At 57.4% G+C, this 21,129-nt stretch overlaps 1 protein-coding gene across 3 annotated transcripts in view; it reads right to left on the bottom strand.

Annotated features, from left to right (window-relative positions):
• Positions 1-1,000: 1,000 nt before the first annotated feature.
• The window catches only part of LOC116455997 (acid-sensing ion channel 2), a 396,972-nt gene continuing 376,843 nt past the window's right edge, over positions 1,001-21,129 (bottom strand). For 2 of the 3 annotated variants that reach the window (XM_032134430.1, XM_032134431.1), the window contains exons 3-10: positions 19,601-19,728; positions 11,143-11,293; positions 10,165-10,221; positions 9,399-9,552; positions 8,449-8,540; positions 6,939-7,018; positions 4,158-4,226; positions 1,584-1,824 (exon numbers count right to left, since the gene is read on the bottom strand). In XM_032134430.1, the coding sequence (XP_031990321.1) occupies positions 1,723-1,824; positions 4,158-4,226; positions 6,939-7,018; positions 8,449-8,540; positions 9,399-9,552; positions 10,165-10,221; positions 11,143-11,293; positions 19,601-19,728 (833 nt within the window). In that variant the 3' untranslated portion in view covers positions 1,584-1,722. Of the gene's footprint in view, positions 1,093-1,583; positions 1,825-4,157; positions 4,227-6,938; positions 7,019-8,448; positions 8,541-9,398; positions 9,553-10,164; positions 10,222-11,142; positions 11,294-19,600; positions 19,729-21,129 lie in introns of those variants that run through there. The other variant, XR_004244520.1, reaches the window with a different exon arrangement.

Below are 21,129 nucleotides of genomic sequence, written 5' to 3' on the forward strand. Positions count from 1 at the left end.
GCCAGGTAAAGTGGATCAGTGAAGGAAAAGTTGTAATCCCAGAATCCCAGATGGGTTTGGGTTGGAAGGAGCCGAAAGATCATCGAATTCCCACCCCTGCCCTGGCAGGGACACCTCCCACTGTCCCAGGCTGCTCCCAGCCCCAATGTCCAGCCTGGCCTGGGACACTGCCAGGGATCCAGGGGCAGCCCCAGCTGCTCTGGGCACCCTGTGCCAGGGCCTGCCCACCCTCCCAGGGAACAATTCCCAATTCCCAATCTCCCACCCAGCCCTGCCCTCTGGCACTGGGATCCATTCCCTGTGTCCTGTCCCTCCATCCCCTGTCCCCAGTCCCTCTCCATATTTTTTCCAGGCTCCCTTCAGGCCTCAATGGGGTCACCCCAAGCTTCTCCTCTTCCAGTTGAACAATCCCAAAACCTCCTGGAGAGGTTTCCAACACCTCTGTCAGCAAAGAGATTCCACAACATCCCGGAGATCCTGGCACATCCCGGAGATCCTGGCACATCCCAGAGAAGACAGGGATGCAGCTGAGCACGGCCATGGCACGGCTCCCACCCCACCCGGAGCTGTGTGAGAACGTGGTGGGAGAGGAAGAGGAGGGATAAGGGATGAGGGAGAGCCCTGGGAAGCTCCCGGGATGGGCTTTTCCTGGGATCTGCCCTCCCCCTCGGGATGAGGGCAAGGCAGGAATGACACAGCCTGGCCATTTCCACAAGACCAGCTTTAATGTCAGTCAGGAGAACGAGGAGAAAGCAGAGAATCCATGGACGGGACAAGAAGGAAATTCCAAAAATTCCCCCAAAACTTAAAAAAGGAACGAGCCCAACCCCCACCCCCCGGGCAGCGCCGCTCCCGGACTCTTCAGGCACTGCAGGAGGAGCAGCGGGACTGGGATGATCCACAGGGAGCCCCCAGGGATGCTCACCTCGGGCTGAGCTCGGGATTCATCCCAACCCCGCCCAGAGGACGCGACCGACCGGGAGAAGAATCCGAGAGCGGCGACTTTGGGGTCTCTTTTATTCTAAAACTCTCGGCCTACGGCGGTGGGGATGGAGAGTTCTGGGATGCTCCTTCTGCCACTGAAACCCAGGACTGCAAAGAGGAACAGAGCTGAGAGGGAACCCCGGCGCCAGGAAAAGCCCTGGCGGGCAGCGCTCGGGATGTTTGGGATGCTTCCTTTGGGATTTGCTGCTGCTGCTGCTCGGGGCTTGGACAATCCCAAAAAGTGTCCTGGCCCTCCATCCCTTGTGCAAGTCCCTCTGCAGCTCTCCTGGAGCCCCTTTAGGCCCTGCAAGGGGCTCTGAGGTTTCTCTTGGCCTTCCCTTTTCCAGGAGAACATTCCCAGCTCTCCCAGCCAGGCAGCTGCTTCCCAGGCTGGAGCCAAACCCCCCCGGGAGGAAAGGACAACAGGAGTCAGGTCCAAGGCGCCTCTCACTCTGGGCAGAGTATATTTAGAATTTATATTTTTATATTATTTTTATATTATTTTAATGCATAGCGAGTTTCTTCTTCTTTTTTTTTTTCTTTTTTAATAGATTTTTTTAATAATTTTTTCCCATCATTTTTTTCCAGTATTTTTTTTCCCCCAGTATTCTTTCCCAGTATTTTTTTTTCCCATCTTTTTTTTTTGTTTTTTCTTCCCCCCGGTGCAAACCTGAGCTGGGTCCCTGTTTTCCCTGTGCAGTTTTCCTTCCTCGGGATGGGCACTGTGGTGGAGAGGGGTCAGCAGGCGATTTCCTCCAGCGTCCCCAGCGCGGCCTGCAGGGGCACGGTCACAGTGTGGCTCAGGCTCTCCGAGTGGTTTGGCACTGGATCACAGGTGCTCTGCCGATGGAAAACCGCGGGATGCGTTATCCCGGAGCCGCTGGATGCTCCCGGCCCTCCCACCTTGTCAGAGCCCGAAATGGTTCATGCCTCAAACACGGATGTCAGGTTTGCTCATTACAACAAAATCTGCGTAAAGGAGCTGCAACCACAGAAATCTCCTTGAAAAATGTTGGACTGGGAGTCAAACTGCTGGGATTGGATAAGGGACACCCATCCTTCAGCCACAGAATCCCAGGAGGAACCGGGTTGGGAAAGACCTTTGAGATCATCAAGTCCAACCTGTGACCCAACACCTCCTCACCGACCAAACCACGGCCCCGAGTGCCGCGTCCAGGCTTCGCTGAACCCCCCAGGGACGGCGACTGCCCCCAGCCCCGGGCAGGCCAGTCCAGCGCCCAGGCACTCTTCCAGCGAGGAATGTTTCCTGATGTCCACTCTGAACTTCCCCTGGCGCAGCTCAAGGCTGTGTCCTCTCGTTCAGTCAGGGGTTCCCTGGGAGCAGAGCCCGACCCCCCCGGCTGCAGGCACCTTTCAGGGGGTGTGAGAGAGCCATGAGGTCTCCCCTGAGCCTCCTTTCCTCCAGGCTGAGCAGCCCCAGCTCCCTCAGCTGCTCTTCCCGGGGCGTGTGCTCACCTCAGACCAACAAGGATGAGGCAGAGGAATGCATCCGCCAGCGCCCCGGACACAGCAGAGGCTCTGCCCGGGCTGGTTTGGGGTGGGGGAGAGCAGAGCCCAGCGAGGCCGGGTCTGCACAGCCTCACCCTGAAAGCAGCCAGGCCCCTGGGCTGTGAGTGCAGCCCTGAGCCGGAGCTTGGGAATGGGTTACTGCATCCCTGCTGAGCCAGGCTTTGGGGATGGGTTACTGCATCCCTGCTGAGCCAGGCTTTGGGGATGGGTTACTGCATCCCTGCTGAGCCAGGCTTTGGGGATGGGTTACTGCATCCCTGCTGAGCCAGGCTTTGGGGATGGGTTACTGCATCCCTGCTGAGCCAGGCTTTGGGGATGGGCTGTTCCAGCCCTGGAGGGCTCCGTGGCACGGCAGGGATGGAAGGGGCAGAGCTCAGCCCCTGCTCACCCCCAGCAGCTGCAGGAGCGGAGTTTTCCAGCGCAGGGGCTCAAGGCTGCTCCGGAGCTGCTGGAGCAGCTGGGCCAGGCCATTCCTTAGGGAACAGCTGGGCCAGGCCATTCCCTTTGGAGCAGCTGGGCCAGGCCATTCCCTCTGGGAGCAGCTGGGCCAGGCCATTCCTTAGGGAACAGCTGGGCCAGGCCATTCCTTAGGGAACAGCTGGGCCAGGCCATTCCCTCTGGGAGCAGCTGGGCCAGGCCATTCCCTTTGGAGCAGCTGGGCCAGGCCATTCCCTCTGGGAGCAGCTGGGCCAGGCCATTCCTTAGGGAACAGCTGGGCCAGGCCATTCCCTCTGGGAGCAGCTGGGCCAGGCCATTCCTTAGGGAACAGCTGGGCCAGGCCATTCCCTCTGGGAGCAGCTGGGCCAGGCCATTCCCTTGGACAATGATGGGGAAAGCAGCCCCAGCCGTGGCCTCTCCGGGCTCTCCCCACGCCCTGGGTGCTGCTCTCCCTGCCGGCCCTTCCCCGGCTGCTTTGGGCTGAGGCTGTGCAGACCCGGCCTCGCTGGGCTCTGCTCTCCCTACCCCAAACCAGCCCGGGCAGAGCCTCTGCTGCGTCCGGGGCTCTGCTCAGGGACACGGAAGCCCCGTCCTCCCTGACACAAACCGGCCCAGCTGGGGAACCCCCAGCCCCCAGGGCCACATCCCTGGGATATTCCCGTAGGAGGCAGCTGAGGGGGTGGCAGAATCCGTCCCAGACCCCCAGGGCCAGAGTCTGTTGTAAGGGACCGTGGCCAACTCCCGTCAGGGAGGTACCTGGGATTTCCCACCTGGCCTGAGCCACATTCACCCTTCGGATTCTGTGCTTTGGGGGGGACCTTCACCACCAAGAGCAGCTGGAGAGGATCAACGGAGCATCCCTGGGATCCATGGATGGGGATCTTTTCCTTATTCTGTCCCTGTCACTCTCTTTCTGTTCCCCCCCACCTCTTCTCTATTTCTTTCCCTTGCTTTTTCTCTCTGGTCTCTCTCTCTCCCACATTTCCTATCCAATAAACCCCACACTATTGTCACCAGCACTGGGGCTCGTTTGCACCTTAATTCCGGCAGGGGCCAAATTTTCATATATAATTTTATTATATTTTAATAATGGGATCCTGACAATCTTTTCCTGGGAAAAGATTCTGGGATGAGGCTCTTCCCGAAGCTCCAGAGCCCTGGGAAGAGCTCCAGCATCCCCAGGGAATTCCCCCCTCTCCCCTCACCACGTTCTCATCATGGCTCCCGTCCTCTTCCTCTTTTCCAAGAAGGTCCAATAATTTTTCCTTGATCAGCTGCAAAAGGAGGGAGCTGGAGTTAAGGCGGGAAGAGGCTGCAGTGGGATAGGGAGCACTGGGATGCGCTGGGTTTGGGGTGCATTCCAAAGGGTTGGGGGGAGGAGGATGCTCCAAGGGCTGAGCCATGGAAAGGCTGGGAGAGCTGGGAATGGTCACCTGGAGAAGGGAAGGACACAGGGAGAGCTCCGAGCCCCTTGCAGGGCCTAAAGGGGCTCCAGGAGAGCTGGAGAGGGACTGGGGCAAGGCCTGGAGGGACAGGACACAGGGAATGGATCCCAGTGCCAGAGGGCAGGGATGGATGGGAGATTGGGAATTGGGAATTGTTCCCTGGGAGGGTGGGCAGGCCCTGGCACAGGGTGCCCAGAGCAGCTGGGGCTGCCCCTGGATCCCTGGCAGTGCCCAGGCCAGGCTGGACATTGGGGCTTGGAGCAGCCTGGGACAGTGGGAGGTGTCCCTGCCAGGGCAGGGGTGGGAATGGATGATCCTTAAGGTCCCTTCCCAACGCAAACCATTCCAGGATTCTCTTACGAGGAATGAAACCTGCAAAAATTTCATTTTTGGGACACTTTTGGGGTTCAGGAAAAGCTCCTGGCTCCATTTCCCTTCCCAGCCCCCTCATTTTCCTGCTGCTGCAGGATTTGGCTTCCAGGGAAATCCCAGAAAACTTGGGAAGCATTTTACTGGAAAACTTCCACTGGGAGAAAAGAGAAATAAAACCAACAAGAAGAAAGCTGAAATCCTGAAATCCCAAAAAATGGGGTCAGTTCCTATGGAATGTGGATCCTGGCTGGAGCAGGGAAGTGCGGCAGGAATTTGGGACCACGAGGAAGCTGGAGCTCAGCAGAAGATCCCAAAAAAGCCTCTTCAGGGTCAATATTTCCCCCAGATTTGGCCAATCCATGAATAAAAATTGGATCTGGTTGCTGTCATTCCCAGAATCTCCAGATACTTTGAAAACTCACATTTTTGAGGTGCTGCCCCCCCTTTGTGAAACCCCGAGCAGAGGGGAAAAACCGTGGGGATTTTGGGGAAGTTTGAAGATGTTTTATTCCTTTTCTCCTGGCTGGTGGGGGTTAAATATCCGGGAATGTGAACATCCCCCTGCTGGGACATCCCCAGGGAGCTTCTCTGAGGGTACAAAATGACTTTTAAGCCCAAATAAGAAGTAAAACCTAAAAATAACAGCAAAAATCCCCCACATTGGACAGATTTTATCAGCAGATGCCGAAGAAAGGAGGAAAACAGAGAGGGAAATCCCAAATTAGTGAGGTTTTTTATGGCCTACTTAGGAAAAATCCCCAAGAAATCCAGGAAAAGGCGAATTTAATGAAAAATTTGCGTATCCAGGCCGAGCTCTAAATTCAGGCTCAGCTTTTGTTGCTCTCTGAGCTTTAGGAATTTTAGGAATTTTCCCGTAGTTTTTATTCCTGGTTGATGGCACCAACGCTGGAGCTGCCCAGGAGGGATTGGGATTGGGATGGGATTGGGATGGGATTGGGATTGAGATGGGGGAAATTGTCTGAAAATAGGAAAATATGAAGTCAGCATCCCAAAAAAAATGAGCATGAGGGGATCTGAAGCGAGTTCCGAGCTGGGATTTTGGGATGTGACCCTTGCCTGGAACGGGACACGTCAAATCAACAGCCATGGCCAACTCTCACATCCCACGGGAATAAAATCCCTGTTCCCATCCCGGGATGGGGCTGTGGGAGAGCTGGATGGGGCGGGTTGGAAATATGGGATTGGGGAGGGGCTCTGGGATTGCCAGGGAACAGAAAATCCAGGGATTGGGGGTTCCAGGAGTGGGAAATCCAGGGATGAGGGGCAGGAAGGGCAAATCCAGGCGTGAGAGACATCAGAAATCCAGGGATGAGGGGGAAATCCAGGGATGAGGGGGAAATCCAGGGATGAGGGGGCATCAAGAGTGGCAAAAGCAGGACTGAGGGGCTCCAGGATGGGAAATCCCGGGATAAGGGGCTCCCGGATGGGAAATCTGGGGATGAGGGGCTCCAGGATGGGAAATCCCGGGATAAGGGGCTCCAGGATGGGAAATCCTGGGATGAGGGGCTCCAGGAGTGGGAAATCCCGGGATGAGGGGCTCCAGGATGGGAAATCCCGGGATGAGGGCTCCAGGATGGGAAATCTTGGGATAAGAGGCTTCAGTATGGGAAATCCCAGGATAAGGGGCTCCAGGAGTGGGAAATCCTGGGATGAGGGCTCCAGGATGGGAAATCTCGGGATAAGGGACTCTAGGATGGGAAATCCTGGCCTGAGGGGCTGCAGGATGGGAAATCTTGGGATGAGGGGCTCCAGGAGTGGGAAATCCTGGGATGAGGGCTCCAGGATGGGAAATCCCGGGATAAGGGGCTCCAGGATGGGAAATCTCGAGATGAGGGGCTCCAGGATGGGAAATCCCGGGATAAGGGGCTCCAGGATGGGAAATCTCGGGATAAGGGGCTCCAGGATGGGAAATCTCGGGATAAGGGACTCCAGGATGGGAAATCCTGGGATGAGGGCTCCAGGATGGGAAATCTTGGGATGAGGGGCTCTAGGATGGGAAATCCCGGAATGAGGGGCTCCAGGACGGGAAATCCTGGGATGAGGGGCTCCAGGACGGGAAATCCCAGGATAAGGGGCTCCAGGATGGGAAATCTGGGGATAAGGGGCTCCCGGATGGGACATCCCGGGATGAGGCGGGGCAGGCCTTACCTCGTACAGGTAATCGAAGAGCTCGAGGATGGTGAGGATGCTGGCCCCGATGAACAGCCCCATCTGGCCACCGATGTCACCTGCAGGGGACAGCGCCGTCAGGGCTCCCGGGCACCGCCGGCAGCTGCCATCCCAAAAAAACTGGGAAAAACTCCCCCCAGAGCAGCAGCGTCTCCAACGGCACCGGCGGCATCCCGGGAATGGGCTTGGCCACAGAAATGGTTTTGCTGCTGACGAGCCCCGAGCGCTCCAGGCTCGTCCCAGGAATGCCAGTTCCCAGTGTGGGGAAGGTGCTGGGAGGGATGAACGTGCCTGGAGCCAAGGAAAACCCCGGTCTGGGAACAGCGGGAAGGGAGATGCGCTGGGGTTTTTGGGAAGCATCTCCTGGCTTCTGCTTGAGTGTCCTGGGGTGAAACCTGAGGAGAGGAGATTCCCAGGAATCTGCTGGGAAGGTAACTGGGATGTGGTGCTCAGGGAAGGCAAATCGCATGGATTTTGCTGGAAAACAGCCCTGGATTGACCCCCAGAGCAAAGGCACCCATGGGGGGGTGGGGTGGGGAAGGGGCCTTTTCCAGGGGTGTCCATGAGACACAGAGAGAGGAAAGGGAAAAAGTTTGGGAGCAAAGTGAGAACCTGGAATGATCCCAGGGATGTGCTGGATTTACACCACACGGAATCACCTGGAGGCTTTGAGCCTGGGCAAAAGATTCTGGGATGAGGCTCTTCCCGAAGCTCCAGAGCCTTGGGAATGAGGGTCCTACGAGGGGCAAATGGGGTTTGGGTCAGAGAGGCTCCAGCAGCCTCCTCTTCCTCCTCGGAATTCCTGGAAAAGCCCCAGGAGGTGCAGAAGGGCTCCTGAGGGGGCATTTGGCAGGGCCACCCACGTGGGGTGACACGGGGACACCTCCAGCCCCAGGGGTGACCCAGCTCCAGCTTCCCAAGGTGCTGAGCACTCCCCGCATTCCAGAGGCATCCAGGGATTTGGGGCAGCTCAGGGAGGCTGCAGGGCTGGCGGGGACTCACGCCCACCCCAAACCCAGCGGGGCCAACCCCAAATCTGCAGCTGGGACCCCAGATCTGCAGCTGGGACCCCAAAGCTGGAGCTGGGACCCCAAAGCTGGAGCTGCTTCAGGGCTGAGCAGTTCTGGGTCTCCTGTGGCTCCTCCATGAGGCTTCCAAAGGCCAAGAGCTCAGGCCCGGTTGGAAAGGACGGATTTGGAGCAGGGACGAGGTGATGGGAGATGGTTTTGGGATGTCCCCCGCACCCTGCACCACAGAGAGCACCCAGCACCCACCCAGCCCCAAAATCCCCAAAAATTGGGGTGCTGGGAGCAGGCAGGGATGGAGCAGCTCCAGAACCTTCCACAAACACACGGAGTATCCACGGGGACATTCCTGGGATGCCGTGGTGGGGTGAGGGAAGTGCAGACGGGGCCTTGCTGGGGGTTTCAAGGCTGTGGACCCCTCCCAGACCAGTAGAGACCCCAAACTGGTCCCAGTGCCCCCTCACCAAGTAAGGCTGCCACTTCATAGGCTTTCTTCTGCTCAATGGTCTCGTAGTTGAGTGCTTCAAAAAAAATGTCCAGCACGAGAATGTTCTCTCTGTGGGAACGGGAAAAGCGTCAGGCCAGGAGCCACTGGTGCCTCAATCCTTCAGGATAAGGGAAAAACGGGATTTTGGGGCTTTATTCCCCTCTTTGTCCAGATTGTTCCTCTCCCTGGGGTCCTCAGAACCCACAGAACCTGGAGCTGGTGCAGAGCAGGAGCTCAGGGCACCCTGAGGGCTCTGGGAGCCTTTGGAGCAGCTGGAAAAGGTTTCCTCAGGATTCCTCAGGATCTTGGATCTAACTTGGATGGGAATTCTTCTCTTGGATGGTGATTCCCGACTGGGAGGGTGGGCAGGCCCTGGCACAGGGTGCCCAGAGCAGCTGGGGCTGCCCCTGGATCCCTGGCAGTGCCCAGGCCAGGCTGGACATTGGGGCTGGGAGCAGCCTGGGGCAGTGGGAGGTGTCCCTGCCAGGGCAGGGGTGGCACTGGAGGGGCTCTGAGGTCCCTCCCAACCCAAACCATTCCAGGATTCCGCGATTCCATGAAGCAGAATCCAAAGGATCTGGAGCAGCTCTCCCTTCCCACACGTGGCAACCACATGCCCAGGGCCAGGAGAGCTCCAAGGCCGTGGCTGCCTGAGGACCACAGTCCAGAGACACAAATCTCCAGCAGGACCAGCAAATCTGGGAATTTCTGCACTTTTTTGGTGGGAATGGAGGATTCCCATGAGGCCAATCCTTGGGAAGGGACTCAGGTTGTTCTGCTGAGAAGGAAACAGCCTCATCTCTTCCAGGTGTTCACTCTGCTCTTCCCTGGAGGACCTCCCTGTGCTGGGGATGGATCAGCCAGGACCCGGCGTTTCCCAGACATTCCCCCCAAAACCCAAAGGAATTCAGCTCCTCCCCCACTCACGAGATGTATTTTTCTGACTTGTTGAACTTCTTCTCCAGGTACTTGGCCGAGGTCTTGCTGGGGATCTTGACCATGGAGAGCTCCTTGTTGTACCTGGTGAGGTTACAGGGGGTCCTGCAGATGCAGTAACTGCTGTCCTTCTCCGCCAGGAGACCTGCGGGGGGCAGCCATGGAGCTCACGGAGCGGGGACACGGGACAGGGACACGGGACAGGGACACGGGGCAAGGTGAAATCCCAGGGATCAGGGAGGGATCCCATGGAGCAGGGACACGGGGCAGGGAGGGATCCCATGGAGCAGGGACACGGAGAAGGGTGGAATCCCACGGATAAGGGACCAGGGATAGAGCTCATGGATCAGGGACATGGAGCAGGGCGGGAGCAGAGATTTTCCCTCCCAGAAAGGCGCCAGGGGGCCACTCCTGGCCGTTCCTCTCCCAGTTCATCCCAGTTCTCACCACCCTGGACAGGCCTCTTGCTGGAGGCCACCCTCTGCTACCAACAGCAGCTTGGGGAACTCATGACTGAGTGTCCTAAATCCAGACCTGGAATGGTCCCTCCATCCCAATCCCAAACCCAACCCCAGCCCCAGAGGGGCTCCCGGGGCTCCGCTGATCCCGAGGGTTTCTGTGCCTGATGGAGAACCAGCAGAAACTTCACCCCAGGGTACATCCAGCACTTCCCAGCACCCAGGGTCTAATCCCAGCCCCTCTCCAGGCTGCAGATCCCCTGGAATTCCCCTGGATCCAGGGATCCTCCGGTACTCACTGAGCGCGGGCTCTGCGCATTCCTTGTACTGCTCCGGGGTGCAGAAGGGAGCGTCCCCTGCAGGGACAGGACAAAGCCATCACAGGGGGACACCGGGCTCTCCACGGGGACCCAGGGACCTCCCTGCAGCCGGGTGCCCCCGCTGTCCCCACCTCTGCCTGCCACAGGGGCCTGTTCCCGTGGGAGCTGCTGGGAACAGCACCCGGGGTGGCACCGGGGCTAAAAGAGGTGGGATTTGATGATTCTGGAGGGCCCAGGACTCTCTTCCATGGCTTGTCCCTATTTCACAGGGAATCCTGGAATACCCTGGGCTGGAAGGGACCCCCGGGATCAGCCAGTCCCAGCCTGGCCCTGCCCAGACCCCCCAACAACCCCACCCTGGGCATCCCTGGCAGCGCTGTCCCAGCGCTCCTGCAGCTCTGGCAGCCTCGGGGCCGGGACCATTCCCTGGGGAGCCTGGGCAGTGCCAGCACCCTCTGGGGGAAGAGCCTTTCCTGATCTCCATCCCAAACCCCCCTGGAACAGCTCCAGCCATTCCCTGGGTGCTGTCCCTGTCCCATGGAGCAGAGATCGGGGCTGCCCCTCCTGTCCCCTCCTGAGGACATTGAGGAGCTCACTGAGGTCTCCCCTCAGCCTCCTCTGGACATTCCGAGTGCCCTCAGCTGCTCTCCATCCTCGTGTCCCTCCTTTGGACCCTCCCTGGTTCTTTGATCTCTCTTTGATTTTGCGGTGCCCAAAACTGCCCCAGCACTCGAGGAGAGGCCACCCCAGCCCAGAGCAGGGACAATCCCTCCCTCCCTCCCTCCCCTCCGCTGTCCCTGCTGTCCCCAGCAAAGGGATGGCCCTGCCGGCCCCAGGGCGCTGCTGCCTCAGGTCCGGCCTGTCCCAATCACCGGGAGCACCCTGCTTCCCTCAGGCCCCCTGCGCCTCCAGCCCAGCCCCAGCCGTCCCCAGGTGTCCCCACTGTGCCATCCCCACCTGGCATGTGCACCATCCTGCAGTTGCAGTTCTCCACGATGTACCGAGTCTCGCAGTCGATCCTGCAGGCCGTGACGCTGTACACCGGGAAAAAGGCCAGCCCCAGCTCCGGGGAGCGGCACTCGCCCCACGGCGGGGGCAGGTACGTCAGCTGGGGACAGGAATGGGACAGGAGAGTCAGCTGGGGACAGGGACATCAGCTGGGGACAGGGGTGGGACAGGGACGGGACAGGGACAGGGACAGGGACAGGGCAGGGACAGGACAGGGGCTGTTGCAGGACATCACGGGAGCTCCTCTGTCGGGGGCAGCCACTGCAACCCCTCAGGGCATCCCCCCCCTCCCAGGAGCTCCCCGATCCCTGGGATAATTGACTCGGGACAAGCTGTCCCTGAGGCGTTATCCCGGTGCCACGGGGCTGGCCCTCCCGGGTGACACTGAAGGTCTTGGTGTGGGAGCAGCTGTGGAAGGAGCAGCGGGAATTTCTGCCTGGACTCCACTTTACAAACGGGAAAAGCTCCACCAAACCCTCCCCAAGCAGGAAAATCTTCTCCCATTCCCTGGAAATTTGTGGAGTGTTCTCCCAGCGGCTGCTCCCAGCTCGGCACGAGAATCCCTGGGGTTAATCCAAGGGAATCCATCCCTGAGAGCTCCTGGGAATCCCTTCCTGGGACAAACTGGGACTGAAACCTTGGGAAAAGCCTCTCCATCCAGAGCCTTGATCCCATGGAACTGCTGAGCTCAGTTCAGACACCTGAATTCCTGCTCTCCGTGGCACTGGAGCTGCTGGAATATGGGAGAGGCACCCCGAGGAGCCAGGAGCGGGATGGATGGAGCAATCCCAGCCCTCAGCCATGGAAAGAATTAACGGGAGAGGCTGAGTTGGGTTTGATCCCTGTGCCTGCAGCCCCTCCAGATCCTCCTCCTAGGGGAATCCTGAGGGGATCCCTGTCCTTTCTCCCAGATGATCCCAGTTTGGGGTCGGCGGGAGGGACCCCCGGATGTGGAGCTGCCCCCCAGGGCGGGAACAAACCCCAGCAAAGCAGCAGGAAAAGCAGAAAAAGGCAGCAGGAACATCCCTGCCCTCGGATCCCGCAGGAATTCTGCTCCCTGGCAGCTTCCCAAGGGCTCCTCCTCCCGCTCCTGCTTGGAGAAATCCAAATCCAGCCTCTAATTGAGGGCGACAAACTCCCGGCCTGGCCCTTTTGCAGTCGCTAATTATTAATTAATGAATTAAACGCTTTCCCAACCCTCCTGATCCCGGCTTTCTCTGGGATTACCGGGATCACTTCCCAGCTGGCAGGTGCTAAAAGGGGAAGGAAAGAAAATCAATGTGACTCCTTGGAAGCTGGATGGATCCTGCTTGTTCCAAACGCCCGGAGAAGAGGGGATGAGCTTGGAAAACCCGGAGGGAAGAGATGCCAGGGGCCGGGCAGGATCGGCTCTGCCACAGCCTTTTCCACATTCCTGCCTTTCCAGAGCCTGCCGGGAGCTGCCAGCATCGGCCTGCAGCCACAGAGGTCATTCCCTACATTAATGGGAAGTGCTATCCCTGATTTCCCCGCTGTGTGTCCTGGGTTGCGGTGTATCCTATTCCCATCCTCATGAGCTGTTGAAATCAGGTGGGTCAGTGTTTCCTTGCCTCCTCCCCCCAGACTATCTTGCTGTTAATGGCCCATCATTGTCCTGCCGCATGACTCAGAGATAACTCCCTCCGAACTATCTTCTGTTAATGAGCCCAATCAACACTTGGCCTCATGACTCATTACCCCATTGTGAGATGCTCCACCCAGAGGGAGGAACCAAGCATCCCAGGGTGGATATAAGCTGAGGCTGAACACCAGAGACAATGCCTTGCCACTGGATTTCCAGAGGACAGGAGCTACACAGCCACCACTGGGCCTTCTGAGGAAGAGCAGACCCTTTCTTTCTGCAGGATCACCGCTTCAGAGGACTGCAGCCACCATTCTACCACACAGCTACCACCACCCTGCCTAACAGGGACTCAGGTTGTATCTTGACTCTGTCAGTTTGAACCAGTGTTTTCTTTTAATTTTTTCTTTAATTTCCCCATTAAATTGTAATTCTGACTTGGTGCCTCCCACTGGTTTGTTTTCACACTCGTACGCTGTTCCATCTTCTCAGCCAGGGAAATGTGCTGGGGATGATCCTGGCACATCCTGGGACAGCTTCATAAACTCCTGGAATATCCTGAGCTGGGAGGATCCTGCAAGGATGGAGTCCCACCCCGGCTCTGCCCAGGATCCCGACAACCCCACCCTGGGCATCCCTGGCAGCGGTGCCCAAATGCTCCCGGAGCTCTGGCACCCTCGGGAATGTCCCCATTCCCTGGGGAGCCTGGGCAGTGCCAGAACCTGTTCCTGCCCCATGTCCCTCTGGCTCTGGGATGGATCTGGCACCGATTCCTGCCTCCCCCACACGTGGCTGATGCCACCAAGCTCCAGCAATCCCAAGGAAGGATCCAACCCCTCCCTGAACATCTCAACCCCACCCGGGCTGGGTTTTCTTTGTTCCCAATGAAACCACAACCGGAACCCTCCGTTCCTTAACGAGACCCTAAACAGCAGCAAATCCATGGAATTCCCATCCCAGAACCCTCTGTTCCTTAACGAGACCCTAAACAGCAGCAAATCCATGGAATTCCCATCCCAGAACCCTCCGTTCCTTAATGAGACCCTAAACAGCAGCAAATCCATGGAATTCCCATCCCAGAACCCTCTGTTCCTTAACGAGACCCTAAACAGCAGCAAATCCATGGAATTCCCATCCCAGAACCCTCTGTTCCTTGACGAGAACCCAAACAGCAGCAAATCCATGGAATTCCCATCCCAGAGCCCTCTGTTCCTTGATGAGAACCCAAACAGCAGCAAATCCATGGAATTCCCATCCCAGAACCCTCTGTTCCTTAACGAGACCCTAAACAGCAGCAAATCCATGGAATTCCCATCCCAGAACCCTCTGTTCCTTGACGAGAACCCGAACAGCAGCAAATCCATGGAATTCCCATCCCAGAGCTCTCTGTTCCTTGATGAGAACCCAAACAGCAGCAAATCCATGGAATTCCCATCCCAGAACCCTCTGTTCCTTAACGAGACCCTAAACAGCAGCAAATCCATGGAATTCCCATCCCAGAACCCTCTGTTCCTTGACGAGAACCCGAACAGCAGCAAATCCATGGAATTCCCATCCCAGAACCCTCTGTTCCTTGACGAGAACCCAAACAGCAGCAAATCCATGGAATTCCCATCCCAGGCAGCTCCAGCTCTTGTGGAATGCTGGAAACCCTGAGCAGCCACAGCTGGCTGATCCCATCTCCTGGTTAACAGTGTCCAGTTAACAGAATTGTCTGTTCCCACATCCAGCCCCTTTCCCATCCCGGCTGTTCCTTCCCATGTGCTCCCTTCCTGAGAAATTGGTTTTAAGGGATGAATTTAACCCTTCCAGCCCCAGGGAGCTCCCCCAGAGCAGAACTCGGGGCTGTTACAGAGCTCACGAGTGCCCAGGGAAACGTGGGATTTGGGAGCTCCAGGATCCTGCTTTGCAAATCCAGCAGGAACGGCAGCACTGAAACCTCCTGGAGATCCATGAGGAGTCCAGGGAGCCCCTCCGGAGCCTCATCCCAGCTTTGCTCCCACTCCTGCTCCCCCTGGATGAGCCGGGCCGGTGGCTCCGGTGCGAACTCAGCCTCAAATTCCCAATGACATGGAATGAGGGAATTATAAAGGTTGGAAAAGCCCTCTGAGATCGAGTCCGGCTGTTCCCTGGCACCACTGCCCCACGACCCCAAAGGTCGCATCCACCCCGGTTAAATCCCCCCGGGATGGGGATTCCCACTGCCCTGCTCCAACAACCTCTGCCTCTCCCTCCGCTCATTCCCTGGGCGCATCCAGAGGGAGCCAGGCCCTTCCCCCCATTCTCCCGGGCAGTTCTGGCTGGATTTGTTGGACCCAATTCCCAAACCCTGCGGAGGTGCCCGGTTTGGGGGTGGTTGGACTCTGAGGTTTCCCTGTCCTCACTTTCCCACCTTTTTATAAAATCCTCTTTCCCGGAGGGCACAGGGGGAGCTGGAAACCCAAACCATTCCCTCATCCTCGGATCCCACGGTTCTTCCCGACCTCCCTTCCTGATCTCTGCCTCATCCCATCCCTTCCCTCCAAACCCCTTTTCCTTTGCATCCGTTCCCAATTCCTTCCCAACTCTGTTTTCCAACCAAAACCCCTCCCCTGCCCTACGAATCCAAGGTTTTCTTCCACCTCCTGTTCCAGCTGCTCCTGTGCAACGAAGGCTTTGTGGGGTTGGTTTCATGGGATCTCCTGCTGGAATTAATCTAGAATTTCAGGATAAACGGGAGGGAATCCACGGGGAGAGTTTGTGGGATGGAGGGAAACAGAGAAATCAGGGGGTGAATGTTTTTCCAGGAGAGGTCAGACCATGGGTGGGAGAAAATGCTCGGAGCAAGGGTTGGGAAGCACAAATCCATGGAATTATGGGATGGTTTGGGTTGGGAGGGACATTAAAGCTCATCCAGCTCCAACCCCTGGGACACCTCCCACTGTCCCAGGCTGCTCCAACCCCAATGTCCAGCCTGGCCTGGGCACTGCCAGGGATCCAGGGGCAGCCCCAGCTGCTCTGGGCACCCTGTGCCAGGGCCTGCCCACCCTCCCAGGGAACAATTCCTGCCCAATCTCCCATCCAGCCCTGCCCTCTGGCACTGGGATCCATTCCCTGTGTCCTGTCCCTCCAGCCTGTGTAAAATGCCACCTCGAACATGGGAAATGTTCTTTGATTCCTCCCAGTTCCCAAATCCCAGTGCTCCCCCCTGACTGGGAATTGGGGTTTCCACGTCATCACTGCCAGCTCCCAATCCCATTTTCCTGCCTCTCAAATCCCACTCTGGATCTGCAGCTCCTGCTGCTCTCTATCCCATAAAACTTCCACACACAGCATCGCTCCAGCTCGGACCCAGGGCTTCACTGCAGCCTCTGGAATCTTTGTGGCCAAGCTGGCAGGAATTGCCCTTTTCCTGGTGTTTTCCATCCCCCCGAATGCCCTGTGCAGCTCTGCTGGGAAGTCCAATCCCATTCCTGACAGAAGAGGTTTGGGTGATGCTGGGATGCTGCAAAAACCAGCCAAGAAAAGGGGAAGGAAGGAGGAATTTCTTTTTCCACGGGATCAGCCCTTAAAAATGTGGATTTTGGTGTGTCCATCCAAGCCTTGGTGTCACAGTCAGGGAAAAGGGGAAGAGCGCAGGGATAGCGCAGCTTCCCAAGGTCTGGAGGGGCAGATCCCAACACCAGGCTCACCTGAAAGTGCCAGGAAAGGGGAAAAATGGAAGGGAATCCATCCAAATCCAGGAGCGCTGGGAGCTGAAAGGAAATTCCCAATTCCAGGGGGTCCTGGCCTCCCTTGGGATCCCTCTGGAGGTGCTGGATCCTCCCCTGTGCCAGCTCCTGCCCAGCTCCCATCCACGAGCACACAAACCCCATCCATCCACTCAGGAATTGCCATGGAAATGCTCCCGGAGATCCCTGAGCATCCCTGTGGGAGCCACGGCTGGGATGGGACCGTGGGGGGTCATCCCACGGGAAATGGGGTGAGAGCCCACGGCAGCAGCTCCGGGCCCCCGGATCCATGGGAACCATTCCAGCTCCTTTCCCTCTGCACTCGGGCCCGGAGCGGCATCCAGGGGGATTTTCCAGCCTCCTCCCTCCGGAGTCTCCTGTTTTGATTCCAATCATCCACCGGGTGCTGCCCCTGCTTTCCTTGGGGAACTTCAGGGATCGCTCCAGTCTGAGATCTCATGGAATCCTGGAATGGTTTGGGCTGGGCAGGACCTTAAACCCATCCAGCTCCAACCCCTGGGACACCTCCCACTGTCCCGGGTGCTCCCAGCCCCAATGTCCAGCCTGGCCTTGGGCACTGCCAGGGATCCAGGGGCAGCCCCAGCTGCTCTGGGAATTCCAGCCCAGCCCCTCCCCACCCTCCCAGCCAGGAATTCCCTATTCCCAAGATCCCATCCAGCCCTGCCCTCTGGCAGTGGGAAGCCATTCCCTGTCCCTCCAGCCTTTGGAAATGTTCCCTCTCCATTTTTCCTGCAGTTCTTTCAGGTCCTGGAAGATCACAGTCTAGTCACCCTCGGTGTCCCCTCCAGGCTCGACAATCCCGCTTTTTTTAGCCAGGAAAATCTCCCTTGGCCATGAGTCCAGGGGCAGCTTGGCCTCTTTGACCTCTCCACCACTTTTCATGGACAAATCTCTGGCTGGAATTGCTTTTGGAGGGGTTTTTGTTGCTGACTCAGCATTTCCAACCCCAACCCTGCCAGGTCCCTCCGAGGTCACTCCTGAATCAACTCCCAAAGTGGGAAATGCATCCCAAAAGGGTCTCCCCGCAGGACCCGTGAGCTCAGCCACTGCAGGAGGAGGAGGAAAAGCTGATTTAATTCCCATTAATTCCCGTTTTTCCAGCCCGAGAGCTCCCTGTGAAGGGAGATTTAATGAGATCCCAGCCATGGAGCCAGAGCTGGCCTGGACAGGGGGATTTGGGGAGGCTCTGAAAAACCAGGATTTATCCCCCGGTCCCAAGATGTGAATCCTCACTGGGGCCGAGCAGGTTCCCCTATGGAAAAGCAGGAATTCAGGCAGCAAAACCCAGGGAATGCTCAGATTTCCAGAGTGGGATGGGGAAGGGAGGGAGGGCTTTGAGCTGGGTCACAGGGAATGGAATTCCAGGAATTCCAGAGCCAGGAATGAACCCCCCAACACCCCGAATTCTGTCCTACAGAGGATCCACAGCTCCCCCCATCCCAAATCTTCCTGACTCCACACTTTTTATCCCTGCAAAAAGAGCTTTTAAATCCTGGAGGCTGCTCTGAGCTGGGGGATGGGAAACGAGCTCCTCTTTATCCCTGTTTTTTTCTGGCTGCAGGATCATTTCTTTTATGGCCCAGGGTGTAAAACTCCGGGGTCAGGACCCCAATAACTGCCTGGGCTCAGTCCCTGGTGGATTTTCCTGGAGCTTTTCCACCTTTGGCTCTGGTTTATTAAAGGAGCAGCACAGATGGAGAGCTTTAGCTGGAGGAAGCCAGACTGAACCAGGGATTGGGATAAAAGCTGCACATCGGGAAGGTGGGGGAAGCCCAGAAGGTCCCCGAGGGATAATTAATTAGAGGAGGTTGTTAATGGCTGTAATTAGGTTAAAAATGACTTTCTGGGAACAGGGATTGGGGTGGGAGCTGAATGCCGGAGATCCCTCCAGCTCTCCTGGGAAAAGGCTTTGGAGCCCTCAGAGGATTTCAAACCAGTCAGAAAATCCCAGGAATGAGCCCTTCCCTCTCCCAGCAGCAAAACTCTGACAAAATCCACGGAAAAAGGGAAACCCTGGAGCTGCAAGTCCCAAAATCTGTTCTGTCCTCAGCCCCTCCCATGTGGAAGGGGCATGTGGGGCTTTGGGGAGGGATGTTCTCCCGACTGGAATTCTCCGTTTTCAATGGAAACTCTGGGATGGGGAAGGTTTCCAGCAGCTGCAGCAAAGCCCCGGAATTGCCCCAATTTAACCCAAAGTCCTGGAGATCCCCTCCGCAGGCTCCAGCTCCCAAATCTTTGCCAGGATGGGATTTTTAAGGAAGACAAATCTCCATCACTGCTGGAGCTGCCAGGTGGGGCCAGCTCCAGGAGCTGTTCCCAAAATCTTTGAGCATCAGGCACCACACAATGCCCTGTCCGGCCCTTCCCATCCCTGCCCTTCCCATCCCTGCCCATCCATCTCTGCCCATCCATCCCTGCCCATCCCTGGCCATCCATCCCTGTCCAGCTGGGGGGAAGAATTATTCCACTGGCTTTTTTCCATGTGCCTGAGGAGGATCTGGGGTCAATCCCCTCATCCATCCCTCCATCCCTACATCCCTCCATCCCTCCATCCCTCCCTCCATCCCTCCCTGTGGATGTGTCTCTGCTGGTTTCCAGGGAAGCCGGTGATTCCCAGGTATCCCAGCAGAGTTTCTCATAAATCCCATGGATATTTTGGTGTCATCTGGAAGATTCCCACTGTTCTCCATCAGGTAACTCTCTCCTCCTGCCTCTTTCTCTACCCTTGGAATGTGTTTTCCTGGGAAAACCCCAGCGGGTTGGACAGGACCCAACACTCAGAGCTGCTGCGGCTCAACTCCAACCATGGAAGAGCAAAGCAGGGAAGTCACCAGGGATGAAATCCCTCCTGGAGCTGGAATTACTGTGGGACTTTGGGGAACTGCGGGAATGCAGGACTGCGGGACCGCATGGGAAATAACCCGGAAAAGCTGCCCCCATCCCAGGAAGTTTGAAGCAAGGCATCAAAAACCTGTCAACGACGGGGATGCATCCAAGGGGCATCAATCATGGAGAAGGAACCTTTCCCACGGAGCCCCGGAGGGATCCTGGGCTGGAACGGGAATTTGGGACTTACCCTCTGCTCCTGGGTGGCCACAAAGGTCTGGAATCCGGGGGCCACCCCAAATCCCAGCTCCTGGACAAAGGGAGGCTCGGACTGGCTGTGGATCTGCACTTTGACTCCGGCCTCGAACGTCGTCTCCTCTGGAAGAGAAGGGGGAGGTTAAGGAGCTCCAGAACAGCTGGAATGTTCCCACCTGGATGATCGGATCCCTGGGATCTGAGGGAGGAAATCCAGCAGCAGGATTTGCTGGGAGCAGCCCACTCCCGGGCCTCATCCCAAATCACTTCCCATCGGCACCAGGAGCACCCCGGCTCCTGATCCCAGCGGCTCCAGCCTGGGCTGAACTTCCAAGGAAGAGAAACCAGGAGGGGACCTCCCTTTTCCCGCTGGAATTCAGTCCCAGGACACTTTGGGGACGTTCCCACATCGCCAAACCAAACCAGCTCCTCCGTCCCCAACCCGAGCCCTTCCCACGCTCCTTGAGGTCTCCAGTGCTGAGGATTCATGGATTCATGGATGCCCCTCTGCTGTCCCATCCCTGACACAGCCCGAGGCCACTTGGGAATGTTGGTCATGAAATGACATCAAAAATGTCCTAAATTCCAAGGAATTTTGGGTTTGGCAGCTGCTCCAAGCTGGAAAAGCCTTTTGGGCTCGGACACATCAGAGCTCGGGTGATGGGAGGTTCCCACATCCCGAATCCACGTGGAGTAACTCGAGGTCAGTCCCTCCTTTCCACTCAAAGGAGTGGGAAGAAGTCCCAAAGTGACTTCAGGAGTGGAATTGATGGGATCAGATCAGCCCCGCAGGCTGTCACCTCCTCTCCTCGGGATTCCTGCTGCTCTCACATCCCAACAAAGCCGGGATTCCATCTGGGACCCAGCATTGACGAGGAAGTTGTTAACGAGGCCCCATTTGCCCTAAACCTGGAACATTCCCGGATCTGGATCCACGCTGGTGGCCAGCAGAGCCACCTCCACATCCCAGGAGTTTCTGGAGGAGGATGAATCATTCCTCAGCTTCCCACTATTCCGCAGGATTTCCCCACTATTTCATTGTGCATTTCAATTTCTGACAGCTCCTGGAGAATCCCGGGAGCCGGGAATCCCAACCATTCCCAGCCAGGAGCTGCTTCTCCAGGGGCTGCAGAGAGGGCTGGGAGGACACGGGCAGGGGACAAGGGGACAATCAGGGGACACTGGATGAGGTTCTGTGGATCTCAGGGATTCCGGATTTAACTCTGGCAAAGGGATCTGCCGCCCTCTCCCAAGAGGATTTTCCTCACAGAATCATGGAATCATGGAATGGTTTGGGTTGGAAAGGGCCTTAAGGCCACAGTGCCAGCCCTGCCCTGGCAGGGACACCTCCCACTGTCCCAGGCTGCTCCCAGCCCCAATGTCCAGCCTGGCCTGGGCACTGCCAGGGATCCAGGGGCAGCCCCAGCTGCTCTGGGAATTCCGTCCCACCCTCCCAGGCAGGAATTCCTTCCCCAAATCCCACCTAAACTGACCCTGCCCACCCAGGAGCTTCCAAAGGCAAAC

Source organism: Corvus moneduloides, chromosome 26 (assembly GCF_009650955.1).
Source record: "Corvus moneduloides isolate bCorMon1 chromosome 26, bCorMon1.pri, whole genome shotgun sequence".
NCBI lineage: Eukaryota > Metazoa > Chordata > Aves > Passeriformes > Corvidae > Corvus > Corvus moneduloides.